Source organism: Rhineura floridana, chromosome 18 (assembly GCF_030035675.1).
Source record: "Rhineura floridana isolate rRhiFlo1 chromosome 18, rRhiFlo1.hap2, whole genome shotgun sequence".
NCBI lineage: Eukaryota > Metazoa > Chordata > Lepidosauria > Squamata > Rhineuridae > Rhineura > Rhineura floridana.
In genome coordinates this window covers 10982775-11007716 of record NC_084497.1, presented here as the reverse complement: position 1 = coordinate 11007716, position 24942 = coordinate 10982775, and the positions used below count along the sequence as shown (strand labels likewise).

The 24942-nt window shown below is 48.9% G+C and overlaps 1 protein-coding gene across 5 annotated transcripts in view; it reads left to right on the top strand.

Moving 5' to 3' along the window:
- Positions 1-23139, top strand: part of PEX11G (peroxisomal biogenesis factor 11 gamma) — a 54643-nt gene extending 31504 nt beyond the window's left edge. For 3 of the 5 annotated variants that reach the window (XM_061601358.1, XM_061601357.1, XM_061601359.1), the window contains 5 exons: positions 15957-16090; positions 18070-18261; positions 20479-20657; positions 21355-21426; positions 22507-23139. In XM_061601358.1, the coding sequence (XP_061457342.1) occupies positions 15957-16090; positions 18070-18261; positions 20479-20657; positions 21355-21426; positions 22507-22723 (794 nt within the window). In that variant the 3' untranslated portion in view covers positions 22724-23139. The remainder of the gene's footprint in view (positions 1-15956; positions 16091-18069; positions 18262-20478; positions 20658-21354; positions 21427-22506) is intronic. The other 2 variants (XM_061601360.1, XM_061601361.1) reach the window with 2 other exon arrangements.
- The last annotated feature ends 1803 nt before the right edge of the window (positions 23140-24942 follow it).

Here is a 24942-nt window from a genome sequence, read left to right as displayed (position 1 = left end):
TGGCACCCACTGAAGACCTTCCTCTTTCAATAAGCCTTTTAAGTTGAGACCTTATCCCAGTTTGCATCTGTCCTGGAATTGCTGTTTAAGATTTTTTAAAGATTTTTTAAAACGTGTTTTGTTTTAATTATGTTTCTTAAGATATTTTGTTTTAATATGTTTTAAAAGATATTTTATTTCAATTGAGCAGTGGGTTGGACTTGATGGCCTTATAGGCCCCTTCCAACTTTACTATTCTATGATTCTTAAAGTCTTTTGTTTTTAGGATGTTTTAGAGTGTTTTTGTTTGCTGCCCTGGGCTCCTTCATCTGGAATGACAATTGGCATCTCATTCTGGGACTTCAGTGTTGATTCTGTTGGAGGTCTGACAGGAATGGAAAGACCCTTCAGTTTCAATCCTGTCAATTTCTCATTTTTCCAGCCTTAAACTCGGTTCTCCACATTACTGCAGCAATATGTGATTTTTTTTTACATTCTTATGAAAATTCTCCAGCATTTCCGTGCAAATTTCTCCTAATGAACAGATTTTTGTACGCAGTTTTGACTAATGTACACATTTTTGCAATGTATACGCTATATGCAATGTATATACTGCATGTTATTTTCACTCATATAATCATTTTCATGCACAGTTTCCTCTAACATATGCATTTTGGGTGTACATTGTTTGGTTAGCGAACTGCATTGAAAAATTCAAATAAGTGCACATTTTGAAGGATTTCGGTTCTCATATTGTTTCAGAAATTGTGATTTTGATCAATACAATAAATTCTGAATTGAATGTCTTGCCTGCCCCTAGGCTCTGGGCGGCTCCTTGGCAGAGCCCGCCATACATATTACTGGGAAGAGGATCCTTCCATTGGCTTGGGCCTTACGTACGCCAAAGTATCAACCTCTCTCACTGAGCAGGAAGATTTTGCAGTTCCTGCAAGTACTGGATGGGCATTTGGCTTCACACATTTGAGTACTTTGTTGTTGTTGTTATGTGCCTTCAAGTCGATTACGACTTATGGCGACCCTATGAATCAGCGACCTCCAAGAGCATTTGTCGTGAACCACCCTGTTCAGATCTTGTAAGTTCAGGTCTGTGGCTTCCTTTATGGAATTAACCCATCTTTTGTTTGGCCTTCCTCTTTTTCTACTCCCTTCTGTTTTTCCCAGCATTATGTCTTTTCTAGTGTGTACTTTGAGTACTTAGGTATATGCTTATGTGTGAAGGGCTGTAGCTCTGTGGCAGAGCATCTGCTTTGCATGAGGGGGTCCCAGGTTCAATCCCCAATGGCATCTCCAGGTAGGGCTGGGAATATCCCATCTGAAACCCTGGAGAGCGGATGCCAGTCAGTGTAGGTTGACTAGATTGACCAAAGGTGTCTCTTGATATAAGGCAGCTTCCTATGTTCTTACTTAAATCAACCCTTTCTTCAGAACCTTGAGGACTGGCATCTTGCTTTATTTTATTTTTTTAAAGGGCCATAGTTCAGTGGCATGCGGAAGGCCCCAGCTACATTCCCTGATAGCATCTTCAGGGAGGGCTGGGAAAGAAAGACTCCCTGTCTCAGACCCTGGAGAGCCACTGCTGGATGGCTCTATGGTCTGACTGGCCCCTGGGCATCCCCTCATAACGTCCCTGCTGTGGAGGAAGAAGGGAGTTGCTCAGAGGTGAGACTATGTTATTTTATGTTATTATTATTGTTTAAATTTGTAGGCCACTTTTCCATAGAAATGTGCTCAACGTGGCTCATGACAGACCTGAAATGCAAATCAATGCATCATACGCTAACAATCAAACATGAAATCGATTTGAAAGATAGCACAACAATCCAGCAAATAAGTCACAGTGCCTCTTGTGTCTAGGACATTTGGCCCGCCAGATGTTGCTGAACTACAACCCCCATCAGCCCCAGTCAGCATGGCCAATGGCCAGGGAGGCTGGGAGTTGTAGTTCAGCAACATCCTGCCAAAGCGGCCTCCCTCCCGACCTAGGAACTCCAGGTGCTCTGGCCCTCTTCACTGTGGCAGACAGAGGCTTGGTCTCCGTGGATTTTGGGGGGCCTGTAGGATGCCAGTGACACTTGTTTCCCCAAGTTGGTGTGACAGTGCAAAGGTAAGGCACAGTCGGTCAGCAGGACAGAGCCAGCTGGTGGTGACCCTGCCTCTGAGCATGTTCCCCTGCATTCCTCCCCTTTGCAAAATATGTGGCTCCCTCTGCCCCCCCTGCACACACACACTCATGCATACCACTCCACACACAGGGGGAAGTCGCAGCACATCTGAGCAGGTTCGCCACATGCAAAGCAGCCCCCGGTTCAGGCCTCAGCAGCTTTGAAGGGAAGGAAGAGCATTCAGCTCGAGGTGGCCAAGTTGGGGGCAACGGCCTTGCTTGGCGCAAACTGGATGAGGCAGGCCGTGGGGTGCCTGTTCCCACTACTGCCCCCTCTGCTCCATTCCCTGCTTTGGGGGTTCCCAGAGGACCAGAGCCGGGTGGGCCGGAAGGGGAAGCCCTTTTCTCATTTGCCTCACGTGGAGCTCAAACCTCTTCCAAATGAATGTTGAAAAGTCAGGCCGCAGTTCAATGGTAGAGCCCCAGCTTTGCATGCAAAGGTTCCAGGTTCAACCCCCAACGGCAGCATCTGTGGGTAGGGTTGGAAAAAGACTCCACTGCTGCCAGTCAGTGTACACAGCACTGAGCTAGATGGACCCAATGGCAGATTCCTATGTTCCTGTTTAAATCACTGCTTTATTCTGACCCCAAAGCCTGCCATGGTTGCCTCCAGTATTTTTTGGGAGGGAGTCAAGCACATCCTGGAAATGTAAGTTCATGTAGTTACAGTGGATTAAAGGAAAACAAATCTCACATAAAAAAACAACAGCAGAGAGTTTTCGCTATGAGCAAAGTGACGGGGAGATGCACAGTAAATTGTAGGACGAATGAATGAATGATTAACAGGAAGATCGATAAATGCCTCAGAAGCGAATCAGGATGATGGCAGGACAAATATGCTCCTTTCTGTATAACCGCCCCACAAACAATCAGAACAAATGCCCAGAGAACAGCAGGCATCGTCGAACGTCCCGTGGAAGCTTTGTGCAAGCAAAGCAGGAAGAATGCTGAATAAAAAGGCTATCTGGAGGAGCCCTTTTCAGAAGCCAGCAGAGGACAGGATATTGCAGAATTCAGTGAAGATGGCAGAGAGCAGAGCTTGGAAGATTACTTTTAAAAAGTAATAAATTACAGTTACAGTTACATGGCCACCAAAAAGTAGTAATTACCGTTACAATTGCAATTGCTCTGAAAGTAACTGATTACTTTTACTCAAAAGTAATTGCTACAATTACATTTTAGTTTCTTTTTTTAAAAAAAAATTGCCTACAAGGTGCTGGCCTTGGCTGCTGCACATCTAAGTAGCCTAAAACAACATTAAAAATAATAAAATAAGCACACGCACACAGAGGGTAGTAGATTTTTTTTTATCCATAAGATTAACAGAATGGCATAACAGAATCTCACATCCCCTCACCCCACCCCCAGCAATGATGATACCCCAACACACATATTTTTGTATATATGTATATTGCCTCCAGCTCTTTTCTCCTTCTACTCCTGTCAATTTTAAAACAATTGTTTTCTCCACCCCGTCTCGCTCTCCGCCTCCTCCCTCAGCGCCTCCATAAAGCATGAAGGAAGAGCAACGCTGCACAGAAGCCCAATTTGAAGCACATGATTTTTATTCACAAATCAGAGGAGCAGAAGACGTCCCCTGCTCCCCCCCAAGTAATGCACAAAAGTAATGATGGAAACATTACAATTACTCCTCAAAAGTAATGAAGTTACTACTCATTCTATTACCAGCAAAATGTAATGAAGTTACCCACTCGTTACTCAAAAAAGTAATAAATTACAAGTAATTCGTTACTTGTAACTAGTTACTTCCAAGCTCTGGCAGAGAGTTTAAGAGCCTTTGAGGAGCCGGCCTTGGACAGAGCTTTGGGGTGGAGTAGAACTAGGGATGGGAAAGAAATTCTATTCTGTCTACATTTCAAGGCAAACCAACCTCACTCGCATTCTTTCAAATCTGCCCTTCTCCTCCGAATTTTGCAATGCAAATAATGCACACAAAAAATGCATGTCTGGAGTAAAAGGGTGCATAACAATGCACATATCAGTGAAAATAACATTGCAGAAATGCATTATTTTAAAGGGAAATCACCCAGCAGTAATGTGCATATTAAGCCAAATGAGATACAAACTTGTGTAATACAACAAATTTACATTAAAATGCTGATGAATCTTCATGAGGACTTTTTTTTAATCAAATGATATGGAAATGGACTGCCTTCAAGTCGATCCTGACTTATGGTGACCCTATGAATCGGGTGTTCGTGGTAAGCGGTATTCAGAGGGGGTGGGCCTCCTCTGAGGCTGGTCCTCCCCAGCTGGCCAGGGCCTGCTCAACTTGCCACAGCTGCACAAGCTAGCCCCTTCCTTGTCCGCAACTGCCAACTGGGGGGCAGGTGGCAGGGCACATAACCCCTGAGCCACTCCCTGTGGGGGTGATCTGCAGCTGGCCCTTGACACCCAGGAGACACGAGTGGGGATTTGAACTCACAGACTCTGGCCTCCCAGCCAAGTTCTCCTCCCCACTGAAGACTGGTGAAATACTACTACTACTACTACTACTACTACTACTAATAATAATAATAAAATTCCTCCCAGTAGGAGCCCAAAATAAACTGAAACTGACTGATTTGCCCATCACAAGAAGCAACAGGGTCACTGCAAGTACAAAAAGGGTGCTGTTGTTTCATCTGCAAAGTGGCATTGGATGTGCTCCTGGGCTGGGCCCTCTGCGTCTGGCATAAACACCTCCTGACTTTGCACACACAGCCTCAGCCCATTGCTGTCCTGTCAGCCTGTCCCCTTACATAAGCAGAGATTCCTCCCGGGAGCAGCCACTCCCTCGCTCACTCTCTCCTCTCTTTGCCCTTTTCTGGGCAACTCGGCCGGGGCACCAGAAGTGGTCTGTCCGCTGATGCTCGCTGATCTCCAAGGAATCCCCAATGGCATCTCCAGGTTGGGCTGGGAATGCAGCCCCCTCCTGAATGTGAAACCCTGGGCAGCCCCTGCCAGGCACTGCAGGCAATTCTGGGCCAGCCTGGCCTGCCGGAAGGGCGCTTCCTCGGTGCTTAAATGCAACATGCTAAAAACAAGCACAGTCTTCCCAACACAGCTGGGAATGAAGCAGAAAATAGCCCTGGGCTCCTACTGGGATGATATAAACAAACAAACAAACAAACAGATGTGTAGGGCATGTGGGATAAACAGGGACCCCATTTCTCAGTGCACTCCAATGGCCAAGCATCACTTTCACGCCAAACCGAGGCTGCAGCCTCATTGGGAGGAAGTCCCATTGAGCATAGCTGGGCTGGTTTCTGAGTGGACACGTGCACAGGATTGCAGGCGATGTCAGGTTGGAGGCATCGCTGAGCAGATTACCGCTGCATTCTTCAGTCTCTCACTTGCAAACGGAGGAACCAGAATTTTCTGGCACGGCCCTGATCTGAGCGGAGCAGCCTGCCTCTTTGTCAAAGTGTGTGTGTGTTTAAGCGAACACAACAACCTAAGAATAGCCCTTCAGCGGCTTGATCAGGCCAAAGGGGGCCCATCTAGTCCAGGCTCCTGTCCTTAGAGCGGCCAACCATATTAGCCTCTTCTGGGAAGCCCAGAGCAGGTCCCGAGTGCAGCAGGGACTCTTCCCACTTGCCAATCCCACCAATGGCCTCTGACAGGGCAGAAGCCAGCCATTTAGGCTCAAGAGAGAGAGAGAGAGAGGAGGAGGGGCTGTGAGTGGCCTGCCTCTTCAAAAAGAAAAGATTTCAGATCTTGGACACGTTTGGTCCCCTACTTACTGGGAGATTTAGGCTGCAAACATGCCGTACATGGAAAGCACATTTCCCCTGCCAAAGAATCCTGGGGACTGTCATTCGCCCCTCACAGAGCTACAATTCCCAGCACCCTTAACAAATTGCCATTCCAGGAATTTGCGGGGAGGGGAAAGAGAAACAACCTGGAGGTCAGCAGTGAGGAGGTCAGCCCCAAATCTGCAGAAGCCAGGGGTTGTTTGAGGCAATGGCAACAGCAGAGAGGAGGGAGGTTTTGTCCCGTTGGCTCATTCTTAGGTCTGCCATACCCTGAGAGTGAGAGAGAGTGAGAGAGAGATGGCATTGCATATCTGGAGGCTCAGGAGCTCGTCTGCACCAGAGCAGACCAGTTTCAGCACCCGGCGGAGCCAAGAACTGCCAGAGATTCCCTTGGCCAGAAGTGTCCCTGTGTGGACTGCCTTTTTAAGTTGCTGCTGGGAAGGGAACAGCCGCGTCTCATGTGCTTATGCGCTCAGGCATTTGCCTCTCTCTGCCTGGCACTTCAGTTGTATATGGGGGGAGCTTCCTTTTGGGAAAGAGGAGATCAGCTCTGGGGGCATGAGGAAGGTCCCCAGATGTTCATTTTCTGGCATCTCCAAAGTTCCAAATGTTAAGCTTCTTGCTGACAGTTGCAGAATCCTACACCTCCTGCAGAACTGAGTCCTAAAAACAGATTTTTTTGGGGGGGACAGATCCCCAAAGGGTATTTATGCACATAAAATATTTAGAGTTCTCATGAAGTTCCTTGGCATCTGCAGAGTCCGGCTCACAGGGGCCTCCTTTTTAACCGCTTCCCAGACTGGGAGAAAGGGAGTCCACCGTGAAGCTGTTTGTAACATCTGCCTGACAGCACCTGAAGAACTCAAGTAGTGCCTGCCAGCTGTTGTGGGATACAACTCCCATCAGACCCAGTCAGCATGGCCATGTTCTGGCTACAACTCCCATTAGGACTGATCCCCAATGGCATCTCCAGGTAGGACTGGGAAGTATTTACCACAGGTTATTCACCTTTTTGGGGTCATGGACCCCTCTGAGAATGTGGTGAAAGCTATGGACCCCCAATAAATTAAAAATGTGATTAATTTTATTGCAATGGAAATAATTTTTTCGCGCAGTTCACAAAGCCCCTGAAGCCCATCCACGGACCCTGCAGGTTAAGACCCCCTGCTGTGGGCTATCCTGACCTAGATGGAGCAACGATTGGAGATGCCGCCATAGGGGATTGACTCTGGGACCTTCTGCATGCAGAGCAGGGGCCCTGCCACTGAGCTGTGGCCGTTCCCGTACAAATGATGCAAGATTCCCACCCTCCTGGTTCTGAATAAAGGGCTGATTTAAATGGGAACTAGGAAATAAATAAATATGATTAATTTGATTGCACTGGAAATTGGTTGTGTTGCACCTGATTCACGCACCCCCTGAAGCCCATCCATGGATCCCGCAGGTTGAGCCCCTGCTGTAGGCTGTCCTGACCTAGATAGAGCAACGACAGACAGATGTTCTCCTGGTTTCAGACTCGAGGGCCGTTCCCAGCTCTCTGGAGACTGAACCTGTGGCCTTCTATGCATGCAAAGATGCTCTGCCACTGAGCTATGGCAACTCCCTTCAAAACAAAACAAGATTCCAGTCCCCATGGGCGGATTTAAACAGCAACTAGGAAAGTGCCTTGTACTGTCCATCTAGCTCAACATTGTCTACACTGATTGGCAGCAGCTCTCCAGGGTTGCAGACAGGATCTCAGCCCTAGCTGGAGATGGCATTTGGGACTGAACCTGGGCTGTGCTCTACCACTGAGCTACAGCCCTTTCCCCTGAGAGCAGGGAGAAGGTTGCAGGCCATAGTGCCCCAACAGCATCCAAGCACCTGCCCCACTGCCCTATTTTCAAGATTTATGGCTGGAAATGGAGAAGAGTGTTATGAGTGTACACTCTCGGCATGTGCCACACAGGGCAGAGCCCTCCTTGTGAATCCTGAGGCTTTTATGAGGCTCTACAGTTTGAAAACAACGTTTGCGACGTGCGCTCCGGTCACACGGGAGGAAACCATCACCAGGAACAGAGCGAGGGAAGCCTTGGCGTGTGGCACCCCCCCCTCCCTTCCGCCCTCTGTGGAGGAGAATGAGAGAAAATCATTCAGCCAGAATGGAAACAGGCAAACAGACACACCACAAGATTTGTGATGGAAACAGACGCACAAAACCAGATTACACTCGTTCATTTTCTGCCCCTTGCTTTTTTCACTTGGAATTCTTTGGTCCGTTTTCAATGCTTGTTTCTTTGTGGGGGGTGGAAATGTGTCAGAGGCAGGATGTCTCCGAATGCCAGATGCTGGGAGGTGCACGTGAGGACAATGCTGCTCTTGCGCTCAGGCCTTGCTTGTGGACCTCTTCCTGTTGGGGCCTGTCTGGTTGGCCACGCTGAGAACACAATACTGGGCTAAATGGGCCCCCTTTGGCCAGAGCCAGCTGCCGCTTGCTGGGCTCTCCTTAAAAAAACCCAAAACTTTACAACCCCAGCCAGGATAACCAAAGGTCAAAATGATGGGAACTCTCATCCAACAAAATCTGGAAGGCACCAGGCTGGCGACCCTTAGCTCTTCTGGAGCCTGAGACGACCCCTTGACTCTCCTTTCTTGGAATCCTGAGCAAACCCTGACTCTGTACTGCAAAGTTCTTAGAAAAGGAAAGTGGGGTTGTTCACTGGTGTGTGCTTCCACTGCCCTCAACTGGCAGCCCAGGGACATTTTCACTGCATATTATTCACGGCACGACCTACAGTGGGAAAAACCAGTAACAACACATCTGGAGCCAGATTAGGATTTGCTACTACATCTCCATCTGCCATGCCTTTTCACAAGCAATGTTAAGAAAGCCTTTTCAGCGTCTTTTACCTAAGGCAGAAGGCAGACTGGGGACATCCGGCTTGGCTAAGGAATCTGGAGAACTGGCGTTGGCCCCTCACAGAGCTGCAATTCCCGGCAGACTGAACTTACTACATTTCCCAGGATTAGGGATGGGCGAGAAATTCAACTCAGCTTGCATTTGAATCCAAATCTATCAAATTCGCACTTTCTGAAACACAAAAGCCACCCTTCAAAATTCGCACTTATCTGAATTTTGCAGTGTAGTTCGCTGAACCAACAATGTTTACAAAATTGCATATATTAAGGGAAAGCATGCATTAAAATAAATGTGTGAGTGAAAATAACATACAAAAATGGCATTATATGGCGAGAAAATGCTTGCAAAAATGTGTACATGAGTCAAAACCGCCTAGAAAAATGTGTTTATTTGGAGAAATTTGCACTAAAACGCCAGAGAATTTTCATGAGGATTTATAAAAGAAATTCACAGATTGCTGCAGAAATGTGGAGAACAGAACTGAAGGCTGGAAAACTGAGAAACTGACAAGACTTTCTATTCCCTACCCAGGATTCTTTTGGGGAAGCCATGTGCTTTCAATACATTGTGTGGACATGACCTCTGACTCCCAACTGTCTAACAACAGCAAGAACAAAAATGATTTATTGCGCCAAAATAAGATGAAGTGAAGTAAGGAGTGTTCTCTTGGGGAAAGGACAGAGTTCAGCTCTGTTGGGGTCCTGACAACAGATTCCTAGGCTCTGAAGATGCTCAAAGGCCCCCTTGTGGTTTTTAATTCTAATTCTCTACCTTTTGCACCTGGCTCTGCTTATTTATTTAATTATTTGTTACATTTATATCCCACCTTTCCCCCATCGAGCTCAAGGTGGCATACAAACACGATTCTCCCCCTCCCTATTTTATCCTCACAACAACCCTGTGAGGTAGGTTAGGCTGAGAGCCTGCAACTGGCTAGTCCCAGGCCCCTTCTCCAGACTGGTGTTGTTGTTCACTTCCTAACATCATTTAAAGTTTTGCTTTCTATGTTGTTTGGTAAGACGGTTAATAAAAGCGATGCATTTCCACAAGGCAAAGGGCCCCTCCAGACTGGGGTATGGTTGGTATGTGTGTGTGTTTTGCGGGTGTCCTCTTCTACAACATGTCACTGATGCCATGTTAATGCATTTGTGGTGGATTTAAACTGGACCATCCGCACATCACTCCATTGTATTAGTTGCCTTGTGACGCTTCCCCAGTGTAACCGAATTATTACACTGGAGCAGGCCTCTCTTGTGCTACAACGCAACAAAAGCGAGGCCAAAAATAAACCAGGTCGGTACATAATAAAACCTCCCTTGTCCATGATTTAATTCTGGAGGAGGGTGCCGATCTGGCATGTATAACCAAGACCTGGGTGGGTGATCAGGGAGGAGTTGCTCTTTCCCAGCTTTGCCCACCCGGGTATTTGGTTCAGCACTGTGGTAGATCTGAGGGCCGGGGAGGGGGGGTCGCTGTGGTCTATAGGAGTTCTTTCCCTCTCACCAGGCACCCTGTCCAGACGGCGACTGGTCTGGAATGTCTCCACCTTGTATTGGGCCAGGGAGACAGACTAGGAATACTGTTGGTGTACCGTCCACCTTGCTGCCCAACGGCTTCCTTAGCTGAGCTGACAGAGGTAGTCTCGGAGGTGCTGTTGAGATCCCCTAGACTTTTGGTACTGGGGGATTTCAATGTCCATGCCGAGGCTGTCTTATCTGGTGCAGCTCAGGACTTCATTGCCTCCATGACAACAATGGGGCTGTCTCAATTTTCTACTGACCCAACGCATGTGTTGGGACATACTCTTGATTTGATCTTCGCCACTGGACATGGAGACGGTGATCTGGTGGTGGGGTGTTTTTCATCTACCCCATTGTCATGGACAGATCACCGCTTCTTGAGATTTAGACTTACAGCAGCTCTTTCCCTCCGCAAGGGTGGAGGATCTATTAAGTTGATCCGCTCCCGGAGCCGGATGGATCCCGTAGGTTTTCAGAGGGCTCTGGGAGATTTCCCGACTGATAGGACCGGTGCTCCTGTTGAGGCCCTGGTCGCACTGTGGAATACGGAAATGAGCCGGGCTATTGACACGATCGCTCCCGCGCGCCCCCTCCGGTGTAGAGCTCATACAGCTCCGTGGTATACTCCGGAGCTAAGAGCGATGAAACATGAGAGGAGGAGGCTGGAGTGCAGATGGAGGAAAACTCCCAGTGGATACAATTATGCTTTGGTAAGTGCCACCAATAAGTTGTATACAAAAGCGGTAAGGACAGCAAAGAAGCTTTATTTTGCTGCCTCTATTAGATCATCTCTATGCCGCCCAGTGGAGCTTTTCAAAGTCGTGCGTGGGCTTTTACACTCTGGCCCCCACGATACTATGGAAACATCTGAAGCCCGCTGCAACGAAATTGCTGGACACTTTCAAGATAAGATCGCATGTATCCGCAGGGATCTTGACTCTGATGTTGTGACAGATGAATCTATTGAAGTGTCCGGAGCACGACCTTGTCCTTCTTTATTGGATGAGTTTCAGTTGGTGCAGCTTGAGGAAGTGGACAAGGTGCTTGGAATGGTTCGGGCAACCACGTCTGTTCTGGATCCTTGCCCATCTTGGCTAGTGAAAGCTAGCAGGACTGGGACCACCGGTTGGGCCAAGGAAGTGGTTAATGCCTCCTTGAGGGAGGGAGTAGTCCCTGGTAGCCTCAAGGAGGCAGTAGTGAGACCTCTTTTAAAGAAACCCTCCTTGGACCCAGATAATTTGAACAACTATAGACCGGTGGCGAATGTCCCTTTTTTGGGCAAGGTTTTGGAACAGGTGGTTGCCAGCCAGCTCCAGGCGCTCTTGGATGAAACCGATCATCTAGATCCGTTTCAATCCGGTTTTAGGCCCGGTTTTGGCACAGAAACAGGCTTGGTCGCCCTGTATGATGACCTTTGTCGGGAGAGGGACAGCGGGAGTGTGACTCTGTTGATTCTCCTTGATCTCTCAGCGGCGTTTGATACCATCGACCATGGTATCCTTCTGGGGAGACTCGCGGAGTTGGGTGTCGGGGGCACTGCTTGGCAGTGGTTCCGCTCCTATTTCGCGGATCGTCACCAGAAGGTAGTGCTTGTGGAAAATCACTCGACACCATGGACTCTCCATTGTGGAGTCCCCCAAGGGTCGGTCTTGTCCCCCATGCTTTTCAACATCTACATGCAGCCGCTGGGTGCGGTCATCAGGAGTTTTGGAGTGCGTTGCCATCAATATGCTGATGACACGCAGCTCTATTTCTCCTTTTCATCTTCTTCAGGTGAGTCTGTTGATGTGCTGAACCGTTGCCTGACCGCGATAATGGACTGGATGAGAGCTAATAAACTGAGACTCAATCCAGACAAGACTGAGACACTGTTGGTGAGCGCCTTCCCTGCTCAGATGGTGGAAGTTCACCCTGTTCTGGATGGGGTTACACTCCCCCTGAAAGAACAGGTATGTAGTTTGGGGGTTCTTTTCGACTCTTCCTTGTCTCTCGAGGCCCAAGTGGCCTCGGTGGCACGAAATGCATTTTACCATCTTCGTCTGGTAGCCCAACTACGCCCCTATCTGGACAGGGACGACCTCGCCTCCGTTGTTCATGCTCTGGTAACTTCAAGATTAGATTACTGTAATGCGCTCTACGTAGGGCTGCCCTTGAAGACAGTTTGGAAGCTTCAGCTGGTGCAGAATGCGGCTGCCAGACTATTGACGAGGACCAGTCGGTCTTCGCATATAGCACCTATTCTGGCGCGTCTGCACTGGCTTCCTATTTGCTTCCGGGCGAGATTCAAGGTGCTGGTTTTGACCTATAAAGCCTTACATGGCGTGGGACCTCAATACCTTGTGGAACGCCTCTCTCGCTACGAACCTACCCATTCACTTCGTTCAGAATCTAAGGCCCTCCTCCAGGTACCAACCCATCGGGAAGCCCGGAGGGTGGTCACCAGATCTAGGGCCTTTTCTGTGGTGGCCCCTGAGTTGTGGAACAGCATCCCCGAAGAGGTACGCCTGGCGCCTACACTCCTATATTTTCGGCGCCAGGTAAAGACCTTTTTATGCTCCCAGGCATTTTAATCTTTTAATCTTCTTAACCTTTCTAATCTTTTAATCTGTATTTTCTTTAATTTGTGCTGTATTTCATTTTTGTCGTGTTTTTTGTTGTTTGTTTGTATATGTTTTTGTGGTCTTTTATTATGATATATTGTATTTTACTTTGTTTGTTCACCGCCCTGAGAGCTATTTTTGCTAAGGGCGGTATATAAATCAAAATAATAAATAAATAAATAAATAAAACCAGAACATTTGTGGTATGAAAAGTGATGGGATGTTACAGGGACATGCATTGCTTGGAAATGAAGCAGGATGTCCGCCCTGAGACTTTTGCAGGCGCACATAGTGTTGAAAGTGGGACTGTATACAACCACCCCGATACCTCCATGAGCACAAGTCATCATGAATGCACAATAATCAAGGCCGCCGGGCCAGTGTTGATCTATTATTCTACCCCGTCCCCTCACAACAGTTCATAACCCAATGTTCATCAGTATCAGCGTGACTACTAGGCACAGTTTCCTGGGAGAAAGAACCCCTGAACTCAAGCAATTCTCACTTCCAACCGCCTAGGCTAAATTTGCAAACCCGTTGAACTTCAGCCCACTGAAACACACAACTTTTCACTTTTAATTAGAAATATGCAAGCTACCTTGCAAGAAGGCACATCACTATTTAAACTGCAAGTGGAAAGCAGGAACCCATCAAAGAAAAGGAAAGATGTATCCAACCTCTGCTTGAGTTATTTTCCTCCTCTGATTTCTGCCCAGGCCAATCTGTCACAAGCAAAGTTGAAAGCCTCATTATCATCTCATTCCAGAGCAAGGAGAATCTGTCTAATTACCCTGGCACTCCTAGAGATGATATCATTATGCTCCTGCTCTGGAAAAAAAGTTCTGGAACTCCCCTCCCCTCCCTTCTCCCCCCCCGCCCATTGTCTCTATTATCTCCTACCATTGTTGACTGTAAGCACTCTGGGGCAGGGATTCTATCTCCCCCATTATTCTTTGGCCCATCTATAAAAAGACAGTATTAGCACCAATTGATGCTGCTGTGAATGCTGACTTTAAATTGTACTCCTGCATTTTCATAGCAATTTGACCTCACTGTTTGCTTTCGCTCTCTCCACGCATGTAAGTGTAACATACATATTTATTTGTTTAAAGTCATTTATATACCATGTAACCATTTGTATTTCTAAGCAGGATACAGAAAAACAAGCCACACATAAAATGAAACACTCATGTGATGCCTCTCAATAACACTTCATGCATTTGATGAAGTGGACTCTAACCCACAAAAGTTTATGCCGAAATGATTGACTAATCTGTTTCATGCTTTGCTGCAATAGCTACCCATTCTGGAATCTCTAAAGAATAAAGTTCTATGTATGCTAGAACTAATTGGCTAATTAGTCCAAAGCCAGTATGTGGAATTACTTTATCTCCCTTTCTCTCTGAGGTTCTTCACTGACCCTTCATGCTGCCCCACTGTTTCCAACTGCCTGGGACCTTTTCCTAGTCTCAGATGTAAAGCTACGCCTGCTGTTGGGGCCTCTGCCCAGGGGATTAAACCCCAGCCAAACTGATAATTACGCCCTTCCCTCAGAGAAGCTGGCCTGCAAACATGCCAACACCCCCCTTGTTCCCTGAGCAGTTGGATTGTTTGGGGACGTTCCGTGCCACCATGCCAGCTGACCAAATCGGCCTCAAGAACACAGCACAGTGACAGGAGGCAAACAGTAACCATGGAGACTCAGTTTAGGTTTGACTTGTCATGTGTCCTGAGTTAACACCACCCACTCTGTGTGTAAACAGAGATCTGCCAAAGGATGACATTTCTCTTTCCATGAATCTGAGGAGAGACTTAGCCACAGTTGTAACTTCCAAATTTTTGTAAGCCCACGTGCTGTTAAGAGGCTGAAGTCAAGCACTTCCATTTGCTTGCCAGTAAAAGAAATAGACGTTTTGCTCTGTGCTTAGGAGCAAACAATCTGGTTCCTAGGTGCCACTTTTGCATCTAGGGGCATCACAAGTTTTGGTATGGTCCCACATTTTGTCCAAGGGGGGGGGGGGTTGGATGAGGTTGAACAGCCTGAAGCTTAAACCAGACAAGACAGATATACTGTGGGCAGGAAACTGAATGTTTTGGACGGAAGTTACCAACCAATTTTGGTAACAGATCATTCCCAAACTGTTGGAATCAGCTGCTCAAGGGAATGAAGGATGTTGGCGCATTTGTGCATCAGAGTAGACCCACTGAAATTAATGGCCATGACTGACTTAAAGCCCAGTGGGTCTACTCCAAGTCTGACCGAGTTGGATTCAACTCCAAATTGGGTTTAAAGAAGGGAGCCCTGAGAAGGGAGGCTCTGGAGGTGGCCCAGCCACAAACTGGCAAACAGGCTGAGCCAGCTGTCTGGGCTTTGCCGCCTGCATTTCCAGTTGGATCATAGTCATTTCCATCTAGATTACATTTCTATTTAAATTATGGCAACTATTTCTGAATTTGCACATCTACAGATAAATGAGCACACTTTATGCAGATTTGTGCCCTCTTTTGGGGGGAGGGGGGATGCAGAAGTGGCCCCCTCCCCCACCCCACCCCTATATTTGGTTCCCTTCTATTCTCCCCTCCCCCTCCCAAATACACTGATTTATTTTCTCTCTTTTACTTCAGTTCCATACATCTCCTGGGATGGTATTTTTAGGTTTTCGTTTCGGTTTTGTTGTCATTCTTGTTTTTAATGTTTGTATTCCTTTGCAGCATTCGTCCTACTCAGAGTAGACCCACTGAAATGAATGGGACTGGCCTAAGTTAGTGGGTCTACTCTGAGTAGGACGAATGCTGCTGGACCCAGTTATTTCATCCTTCCCTTCTATTTCCTGCCCCTCCTTCGTCCATCCATCTTCATCTTCCTCCTCCCCCTCCTCCCTTTCTCAATCTCCCCCCCCCCTCCGCCGCCTTCTTTTTTCGGCTCCTCCAGCTTCCCGTTCTTGCTACTAGTACTTCGCGCAATGCCTGCTGGGGCTTGTAGTCCTCCGCCTCTCCCAGTATCTGCCTTTCTCATAGGCCCCGCAGCGTTCGGCGGCGCGGATTGGACGGGGGTGCGGCTAACCGGAAGTGTTGCCATGGCGGCAGGTGCGGACGGCCTGCTCAGCGGCCTGGTCTCGGGGCTGGAGACGTACCGGGGAAGAGACCTAGTGGTGAGGGACGCGGCCGAAGCCGGCTGGGAAGAGAAGGAAATGTAGGCGGGACAGAAAGACACACCCCAGCTAAGGGCAGCGGGGGGCGCGGCCCGTTAAAGGGGCGTGGCCCAGGGAGTGGGCGTGGCTCGATAAAGGGCGTGGCTTAATGGGAGGATGCCTCTAAGAATAGTCTAATAATAATCAGAACAGACCCTGAACTCAAAGAAACTAAGCTTATTTATTTAAAGCATCTTTTTAAAAAAACACCCCCCAAGGTTCAGTCCCAGCCCACCCCAAGGCTCCTATGGGCGCTTAACAAATTACCAGTGACAAGATGCATTCAGGATTGCAATCTATTTTAAAAAAAGAAGACACAGCACAAAAGAAAAAGGGGACTTGGAGGGAGGAGGAAAAAGCAAAGGGCGGGCACTGCACTGCACAGCTGCAGGGTTTCTGGTGAGGACCAGCTGGAAGGGAAGGAGGAGCCAGAGGGGTTGCTGGTCTTTCAGCCAAGCATCCTGTCTCCCAGAGCCTGATGGAAGCAAGTTAGTTGAGACTGTGGCTTTCATGGGGTCTCCTAAGTATTATTTAGTCAGCTGCAACCCTCAAAAGCCAGTCTGGTTGAGGATGAGAGTGTGTGTCTTTGGGGGCAATTAGTGCACTCAAGGTTAGGACTGCACCCTGGAGCTTAGGATACTGCCTTCTACTGAGTCAGACGTTTGGTCCATCTAACTCAGTACTGGCTACACTGACTGGCAGCAGCTCTGCAGGGTTTCAGGCAGGAGACATTCCCGGTCCTACCTGGAGATGCCAGAGATTGAACCTGGGGACCTTTTGCATACAAAGCAAGTGCTCTGCCACCAGCCTATCTATGGCCCTTTCACTAAACTAAGATCCCAGTCCTCATGGTTCTGAATAAAGCACTGATTTAAGTAGGAACGGACATAAGCCGCCGCAGACCATCTAGCTCTGTATTGTTTGACAGCAGCTGTCCAGGGTGGCAGACAGGGGATATTCCCAGCAGGGATTGGACCGGTCTGGTTGCAGTTGGGATCTGGCCTCTTGCTCTTACGTGAGAAGGAAGATCTCATTGTTATAATACAGAAAATGGGGGGTGGGGGTAGGGGGTGAATAAGAGAGGGTTAACATTACCCTGTCTTGTCACATTTTAAATTTTTACCCCAGGGTACTCAAGGCCTCTAGTTTAGGATATAGTGTGCTAAAAATAAATACAATGGCTATTTTCTTATCTTACTGTGCATGCGTTGTGGTCTCTTTTTTGTTTTTGAAAAGCAATCAACACATTTTGTTCTATTTAAAAATTAAACAAACAAACTGGATGAAGGAGAGAGAGGCAAAAACCCAAACCTCCTTGGAACCCACACACCTTTTTCCCAGATACGAGTCATTTGTGGGATGTTTGCTAAACATAAGTGACCCTTCAAGAAATGTGTGGCACACAAATTAATCCTTTGAATCTGTCTTAATCAGTAGATTTATTAGTACTGGGGTTTTCCAGCAGGGCTGCATGTGTATTTTTATTTTATTTTTTTAAATGTTTTAAATAATATTGTGGGGTAAAAAGCAACAACAAGCTTCTTACAGAATAAAACAAAAACTCTCTGTTCATTTTTTTTAAACAAGCAGTTGACACATTTGAAAAATACGGGGTTGTATTCGATGTTACTCCTCCTAGGAGTAGAGCCCTTGAAAGCAATGGGCGTGAGGCTCATAAATGTCCGTGGGTCTGCTCTGAGCAGCATGGAGTTGGAGACACCCTCATGCTCATTCATTGCAATGGGTTGTGACCCACTTACTCAGGAAAGACCTATTGGAATTAATGGCCGGGATTAATTTAGGTCCATTAACTTCAAGAGGTCAGTTGGTTTAGCTTTATTGATTTTGAGGGTCTGCTCTGAGTGTGACTCGCATGGGCTGTACCCTGACGTGGCTCCTCATATGTGCTTTCCTTCCTTCCCTCCCTCCTGCTCCTTAAGGTGCGCACGCTCTGCTATGGCTGCCAGTTGGCCGGAGGAGCCTTGGCGGCCAGGAGTCACCCCACGGAGTCATCCCTTGGCCGCAGCCTGCTGGCGGTGTCGGCACAGCTGAGCCACTGCCGGACTGTCCTGCGCCTTTTCGACGACCTCTCCATGCTGGCCTACAGCCACCAGTATGGGCTCGGGCCTGAGGTAAGCTGTTGCAGAAAAGCGGGAGGCAGCATCCTGGGGTGGCTCAGCAGAGGGCGCTGGGGGCACAGAGTGGCCATTGTTGCTCAGTGGCATGAGCAGGTCCCAGGCTCAGTCTCCAGGGGCATCTCCAGGGTGGGCTGGGGGGCCACTGCCAGTTAGCATAGAGCGGGGTGGGTGGGGCTCAGTTTTACCAGTGGGCCACATCCCAATGTCCCCCATCCCCCACCGGCCACTTTGGCAGGCAGGGTTGGTGGTTTGTTTTTTTACAGAAAAGGCAAGCAAGTTGGTTGAGGTGTGTAAGATTAGGCATGGCATGGAGAAAGCGGATAGAGAAAGGTTTTCTCTGCCTCCCTCATCACACCAGAATCCAGTGCAGTCATCCAGTGAAACTGAATGGTGGAAGATTCCCAATAGACAAAAGGAAGGCGTTCTGCAAATATAGAGTTTGTTACCGCAAGAGGCAGCAATGGCCGCCAACGTGGGTGGCTTTAAAAGGGGGTTAGGCAAATTCATGGAGGAGGAGGAGGCTGCCAGTGGCTACTAGCCACAATGGCTATGTTCTCATAGAAGAGTAGAGTTGAAAGGGGTCTATAAGGCCGTCTAGGCCAACCCCCTGCAGGAAGCCTACTTAAAGCATACCTGACAGGTGGCTGACTCTTGAAAGCCTCCCGTGCTGGAGAGCCCACCACCTCCCTAGACCGTTGCAGGTGTTATGCTCAGAATGCCAGTTGCAGGGAATCCCAAGTGGGGAGAATTGCTGTCACGCTCACGTCCTGCTTGGGGAGTTCCCTTTGGGGGATCTGGTTGCCCGCTGTGAGATCAGGAGGCGGGACTAGATGGGCCCCCTTTGGCCTGATCCAGGAAGCCTGTTATCATCTTAACTGCTCAGCAGGGTATTTTCAAGTCTCTCTCTCTCTTCCGTAAAAATCTTGTTCATTCCAGTTGCCTGTTACCTACAAGGAGCCAAGTGACTTTTCTCACATGACTTCAAAACAAATATTCCTATTTTTAGTCTGACAAATACTGCAGAGCACGAGGCTAATATGTGCATCACACAGACGCACTCATCAAGAGGCTAGCAACCTTGAAGGCAAGAGGAGAGTCTGTTGACCACCAAAGGGGAGGGAAAGCGAGCGTCACGGGCTGCCCAGCACCCTTTGATTCGGGCATGAGAGACCTGCATGGGGAAGAGCCTTTGCCCTTGCTAGGCAGAGTCCAAATTGACAGCAGAGAGATGCCGGGAGGAAAGCAACCTGCAAGGATCAGCGGAATGTGGCTCATATAATTTATGTTCTCAGGTCAAGTTATATAAACACTTGGGTGTAGTTTTTCAAACAACTGGCCTGTGGAGAGCCCAAATTGCACATCTTTCTGAGAATGCCCAAAGAACTATCTCTGCTATTCTTAGATGTTTCTCTTCGCATCAAAGGTTTTCAGGGCAAGGTGCTGGCTCAACTACTCTATGGCTCTCAGATATGCATTTATAAATTATAAATGCCCTTTCCCTACTTTGGCATTGTAGTTGCAAAAATCACCACCGGAGGGGGCCCTTTCTCTGCCTTGTAAGGGATTTCTTCTTCTTCAGGCCAAGGGCGGTGATTACTTTTGGGCAACCTCTGAAGGACAGAGCAAGAAATGCCGTTGCCTTTGCAGAGGAGGCTACTTTTTACACCCTCCCTCCCTTCTCCGCCTTGTATTAAGAACCATGGGGACTGGAATCTTGTTTTGTTTTGAAGGGAGTTGCCGTAGCTCAGTGGCAGAGCATCTTCTTTGCACGCATAGAAGGCCACAGGTTCAGTCTCCAGATATTGCTGGGAACAGCCCTCGAGTCTGAAATCGGGAGAACGGCTGTCTGTCGTTGCTCTATCTAGGTCAGGAGAGCCTACAGCAGGGGCTCAACCTGCGAGGTCCATGGGTGGGCTTTGGGGGCTTCGTGAATCAGGCGCAAAGCAACCAATTCCCAGTGCAATCAAATTAATCGTATTTATTTATTTCCTAGTTCCTATTTAAATCAGCCCTTTATTCAGAACCAGGGTGGGAATCTTGCGTCATTTGTAGGGGAAGGGCCACAGCTCAGTGGCAGAACACTTGCTCTGCATGCAGAAGGTCCCAGGGTCAATCCCTGATGGCGGCACGAGTTGGGCCAGTGGCCTGACAGTATGAGGGTGATCTGAGTCCTGTGATCTAACTGAGCACCCAAACGTTTACCTCTTTCAGGGGGAGGACCAAGCCGTGCGTTGGCTCTCTGTCCTCAGCAACCTGGCCGACCAGCTCTACTACCCCTGCGAGCATGTGGCCTGGGCTGCTGATGCCAAGATCATCCGGGCCAACTCGAGCAAGTGGTGGGCACTCAGCACAGCCCTCTGGGGGGCATCCCTGCTCCTGGGGATTGCACGGTAAGGCATGTCAGGTGCAGGGTGGGGGGAGAGAAACATGACTAGACTAGCCTTCCCCAATTGAATGATTATCCTCCAGATATTTTGGACTGCAGCTCCTGTGCAGGGTGCTGGGAGTTGTAGTCCAACAATAGCTGGAGGGCACTGCATTGGGACAGGCTGATCTGGATTTCAGCAAGTTCTTTGTGGCTTGAGTGTTCCTGTTTGCGTGTCCTTTTGCCTCCATCACTCTCTGTTTTCATGATGGTCCAGGGTGGGGAGACCTTGAGTCATGGCACGAGCAATCTACGGCCCTCTGGCCTACTGATTAGTTTCATGCAGCCCACCACTTGGTAATTAACAGAAAAACCTCTCTGTGTGGCTTTCAAAGACCAGGGCAGGATGGAACAAGGATTGCCTTCTCACCTTTCTCTGTTTTGCTGAGGGAGCGTTCCCAATCCTCTCTTCTTGTGACAAAACAGCAGGTTCCATTGTTACAGACATAGAATCAGAATAGTAGAGTTGGAAGGGGCCTGTAAGGCCATCAAGTCCAACCCCCTGCTCAATGCAGCCATAGGTGTCTGCGGGTGGGGAGTACAAGGAAGGCAATTCACCCACCCTCCTGAACCAGAAATCTGATTTCCAGCTTTCATTTTCCAGCTTTTTTAAAAAAAACAGGCAAGTTTTAAAACCATGTTTCTGACACCCCCAATTGCAGCTCTCTGAGGATTTTGTCCCAGCTAAGAAGAAAACGGCAAGAAGGCCCCAGGGAGGACTCCTCTCACCACAGGTACGTCCTCCTGCGCCACCTCCTGGCTCTGCAACAGAGGCGCAGAGTTCCTACCCACCTTCCTGAACCCCTGCAAGAGATGCCTCTGGTTGGTCTGCAAGGTGGCGGGGAGAGCCAAGGAATCCTCCTCCCAGTGTGCTCAAGCCTTCCTTGCCGGCTTCCAACTTTTTTGGTCCCTGCCGGTCCCCAAACCTTTGCCACAAAGGGAGGCATCAGCAGCACAGCTCCAGGTTTTAGAAGGTCCTCCCATGCCCACCCCCAGGAAGCTTCTTTATGCCAAGTCAGACCCATCTTGCTCCGCCGGCTGACTTAAAGCATTTTCACCCCCCTCTTCAGCCAAAAAGAATCTCTGGCGCAGCTTAGCGGTTATCCCAAGTGGCGGGGACTCAGGGACACTTGCAGCCCTCTCTGCAGGTGCCATTTGGGGATTGAGCCAAGGAACATCTGCATGCCAAGCAGGTGTCTGACACTAGGGCCCTTGCCCTACAAATAAAGCAAGGTTAGAGCCCTCAGGATTCAGAATAAAGAGCCAATTTAAATAGGAAGGTGCCTATCAGACCCTTTGTCTACACTGACTGGCAGCCATGGGGTCTCTCCCAGCCCTGCCGCCCCTGCGCCCCAATGGCCCCTTGTCCTCTTCCCCACGGCTTGCTTGCTAGGCAGAGAGTGGTAGTGAACGAGCAGGGAGAAGCATCTTCTCCACTCTCTCTGACACGGCCAGACCAAGGGGTGGGTGGACAAGCAGGTTGCAGTGGGGAAGAGGGGCAGGAGGTGAGGGGGATTCTTGTCAGTGAGCCCCCTCCTGGAGTGGGGCCCCATGCCACTGCCCAACCATGCTGAGCCCTGGCGTCAGGCCCAGCTCCAAGACTAAACAAGCCACAGGAAACCCCTCAGGTACACATCAACAGGTGCAACTTAGACTAGGGCCCAGTTGCTTCTTCCACTGTTTAGGGTGACAGTTGAGAGCCTTCCCTGCACACCTTGTGCCAGCAGCACAAGGCTTTTGGTAGAGTCCCCACCCCCAAGCTGGGCAGCAGCGGAGCAGAGTGCATTGACCAGGATTCTTCCCCTTTACCCCAGCAGGGACTCCCTTCAGGAAAGGAGGGTTCAAGCCAAGGCCGAAGTCTTGACCATCATCAGCAACCTGGCTGACCTCTCCAACGCCGTCCACTGGCTGCCACCGGGAGTCCTGTGGGCCGGGAAGTCCCCCCCGTGGCTTGTGGGCCTCATGGGAACGATCTCTTCTCTCATTGGGGTCTATCTGACCTACGTGGGGGGCAGCGGGGGGAGCGTATGAGGGGCAGCTCAGGAAAGGTGTCCCGACAAGGCTTCAGAAGAAGTTGAAGACTGAGTAATTCCTGCTACAGTTTGCTGGCCCTGGGAGAAAGAGGGACCGTTGCAATCGGGAAGCCACGCATGGGGTTCGTGTGTGGGGGTGAGAATCAGATTTCTCCCTCCTTAGGGCAGCATTTCTCCACAAGAAAGGGTACTTCGTTCACCCAGATTCTCTCTCTGCCTTCCTGGGAGGATCTACTGCTCAGGGCATTTGCACAACTCAGGCGCCTGCTTGAGGCCTTTCGCCCAACCAAAGAGAAATCTGTCCTGTCCTGCCTGCCACTGTCTCCTCATGGAAATGAATCACCAGCCCGATGCACACGGGCAGCTTCTCAATGTGTAAACAATTGCAGCCTATAATAAAAAAAGGGGGCACTACAGGCAGGAGAACCTCCTTTCTTCCTCAGCCAGTACTTTTTCCCGTTGAAACAATCCTTGAAAACACTATTTTCCTTTATCCCCATTTGCAGAGCTGGGAAGGCAAGATCCCCCTTGTGCACGTCTTTGCATGCCAGCTTTGGCTGTGGGAAAGAGGCACTTCAGAAATGACTCCGTCCCCAAAGATCTCTCCCTGTTCTACTGCATTCTGAATTCCTAGCGAATGAGTAGGGATGTTTTGGGGGGCCCCAACACCCCTCAACCAATGGCCAGGGAGAATTATGGGAGGGGGATGTGACCTACCACCATAGACATTCCCCACCCCTGCCTACAGCCTCTCATGGACCAACCTCTTTTCCAACTGGCTTTGTGGGTTCTTTGTTCTACAGTAAAACCCTAAAAAATCAAATGGAGTTGTCAATCCAAAAAACTTCCCACAGAAAGCCTGAGGCTCCACTGTCCTGTTCACTGATTCTCTTGGTAGCCAGCCTTCCTGGCCACCGAGCCCTGAAGTGAGGCCCAGTAAGGATCTTACTGGCCACAAACTGGGTCTGCCAAAGTTACTATTTACATTAGCACCTAAAATTCCAACTGTGAGGCCAGTTTTAACCCAAGTCATGGTATATCAGTTTTAAACTGTGCGACACAGGGCTGGCGGCACTTTTTGAGGTAGAGAGCAAACATCAGCCTCCAACTCAGGGGTTTTGAGGGGAGGGAAGCATCCAGATACTGTTGAGGACTCCCAGTACCCATTGGTCAGGGATGCGGATGGGGAGTTGGGCTCCAGCAACATCTAGAGGCCCACCGCTGGATAACCTGTGTGTGCGTTCATGTTCACTTCTTCTAGGACAATCCTTAAAGGTCATCAACACAATGCTCAGTTTACAGTTGCAAAGAAAAGTAACAGCCCTTCAAGACTGGTGGGATTTTAGTTTTTTAAAAAAAAGATTCGTTTCTCTGGTTTTAATGCACCAGGAATGGGGAGCAAGGGGGATTTAGGTCTTGGCAGCATTCAAGGTTCTGCAGCCAGCATGCAGCAGAGACACAACTGCAATCGTTGCTTCTTAAAATAAAAAGCAAGCACTGGCCATTATTTTGGTGTGCCAGGATCACATCTGATCATTGAAACAGTGCGAAATTTGACACACACCCCCATTAACACATTTTAAACCATCAACATTACAAAATAAAATTGAAAAAGGGAGCGTTACACCGAGTGGCGACTAAGGGAGGCTCTATGCAGAGTTTGCTCGGCTGACCTAACAGCGAAGGTGCCTGGACCTTCCAGCTCAAAACCCCACTGGAAGGAGAGCTTTATCCATCGGGGAGCGGGCAGCACCAGAGCTCAGTCAAGTTCAAGGTGCTTCCTTCTATAGGCACGGCAGGCAAAACAGGAGGAACTGGGAACACCTCTAAAATGCCACTCGTATGCTAAAGTGCTCTGATTTTTTTCTGCTGTATGATAAAAACACAGATACGTTTGGCACAAATGTTCAGTCCAGGGCACAGCCCACCACAATTGCGAAGGCAGAAGCAGCAAACACCAAGGGGAGTGCATGTGTGCAGTGTTTACGCAAAAGAAGGGGCGCTCAGTCTATGACTCTGCCGGCAGGCCCCAGAGGACGAAGGGCGCCGATTGTTAAGATGGCACCGGTTCTACTTTGTGGCTGCCAACTGCGGCCTGTCTTAGCAGCTTCGCAGGCTGCCTTCATGCGTGACCCTTAGCCAAATGCCCAAATCTGTGGGCTCCAAGGGAAGGGAACGCAGCCATTTTGCTCTTCCCTCCATCCTTCTGGTTCGGCA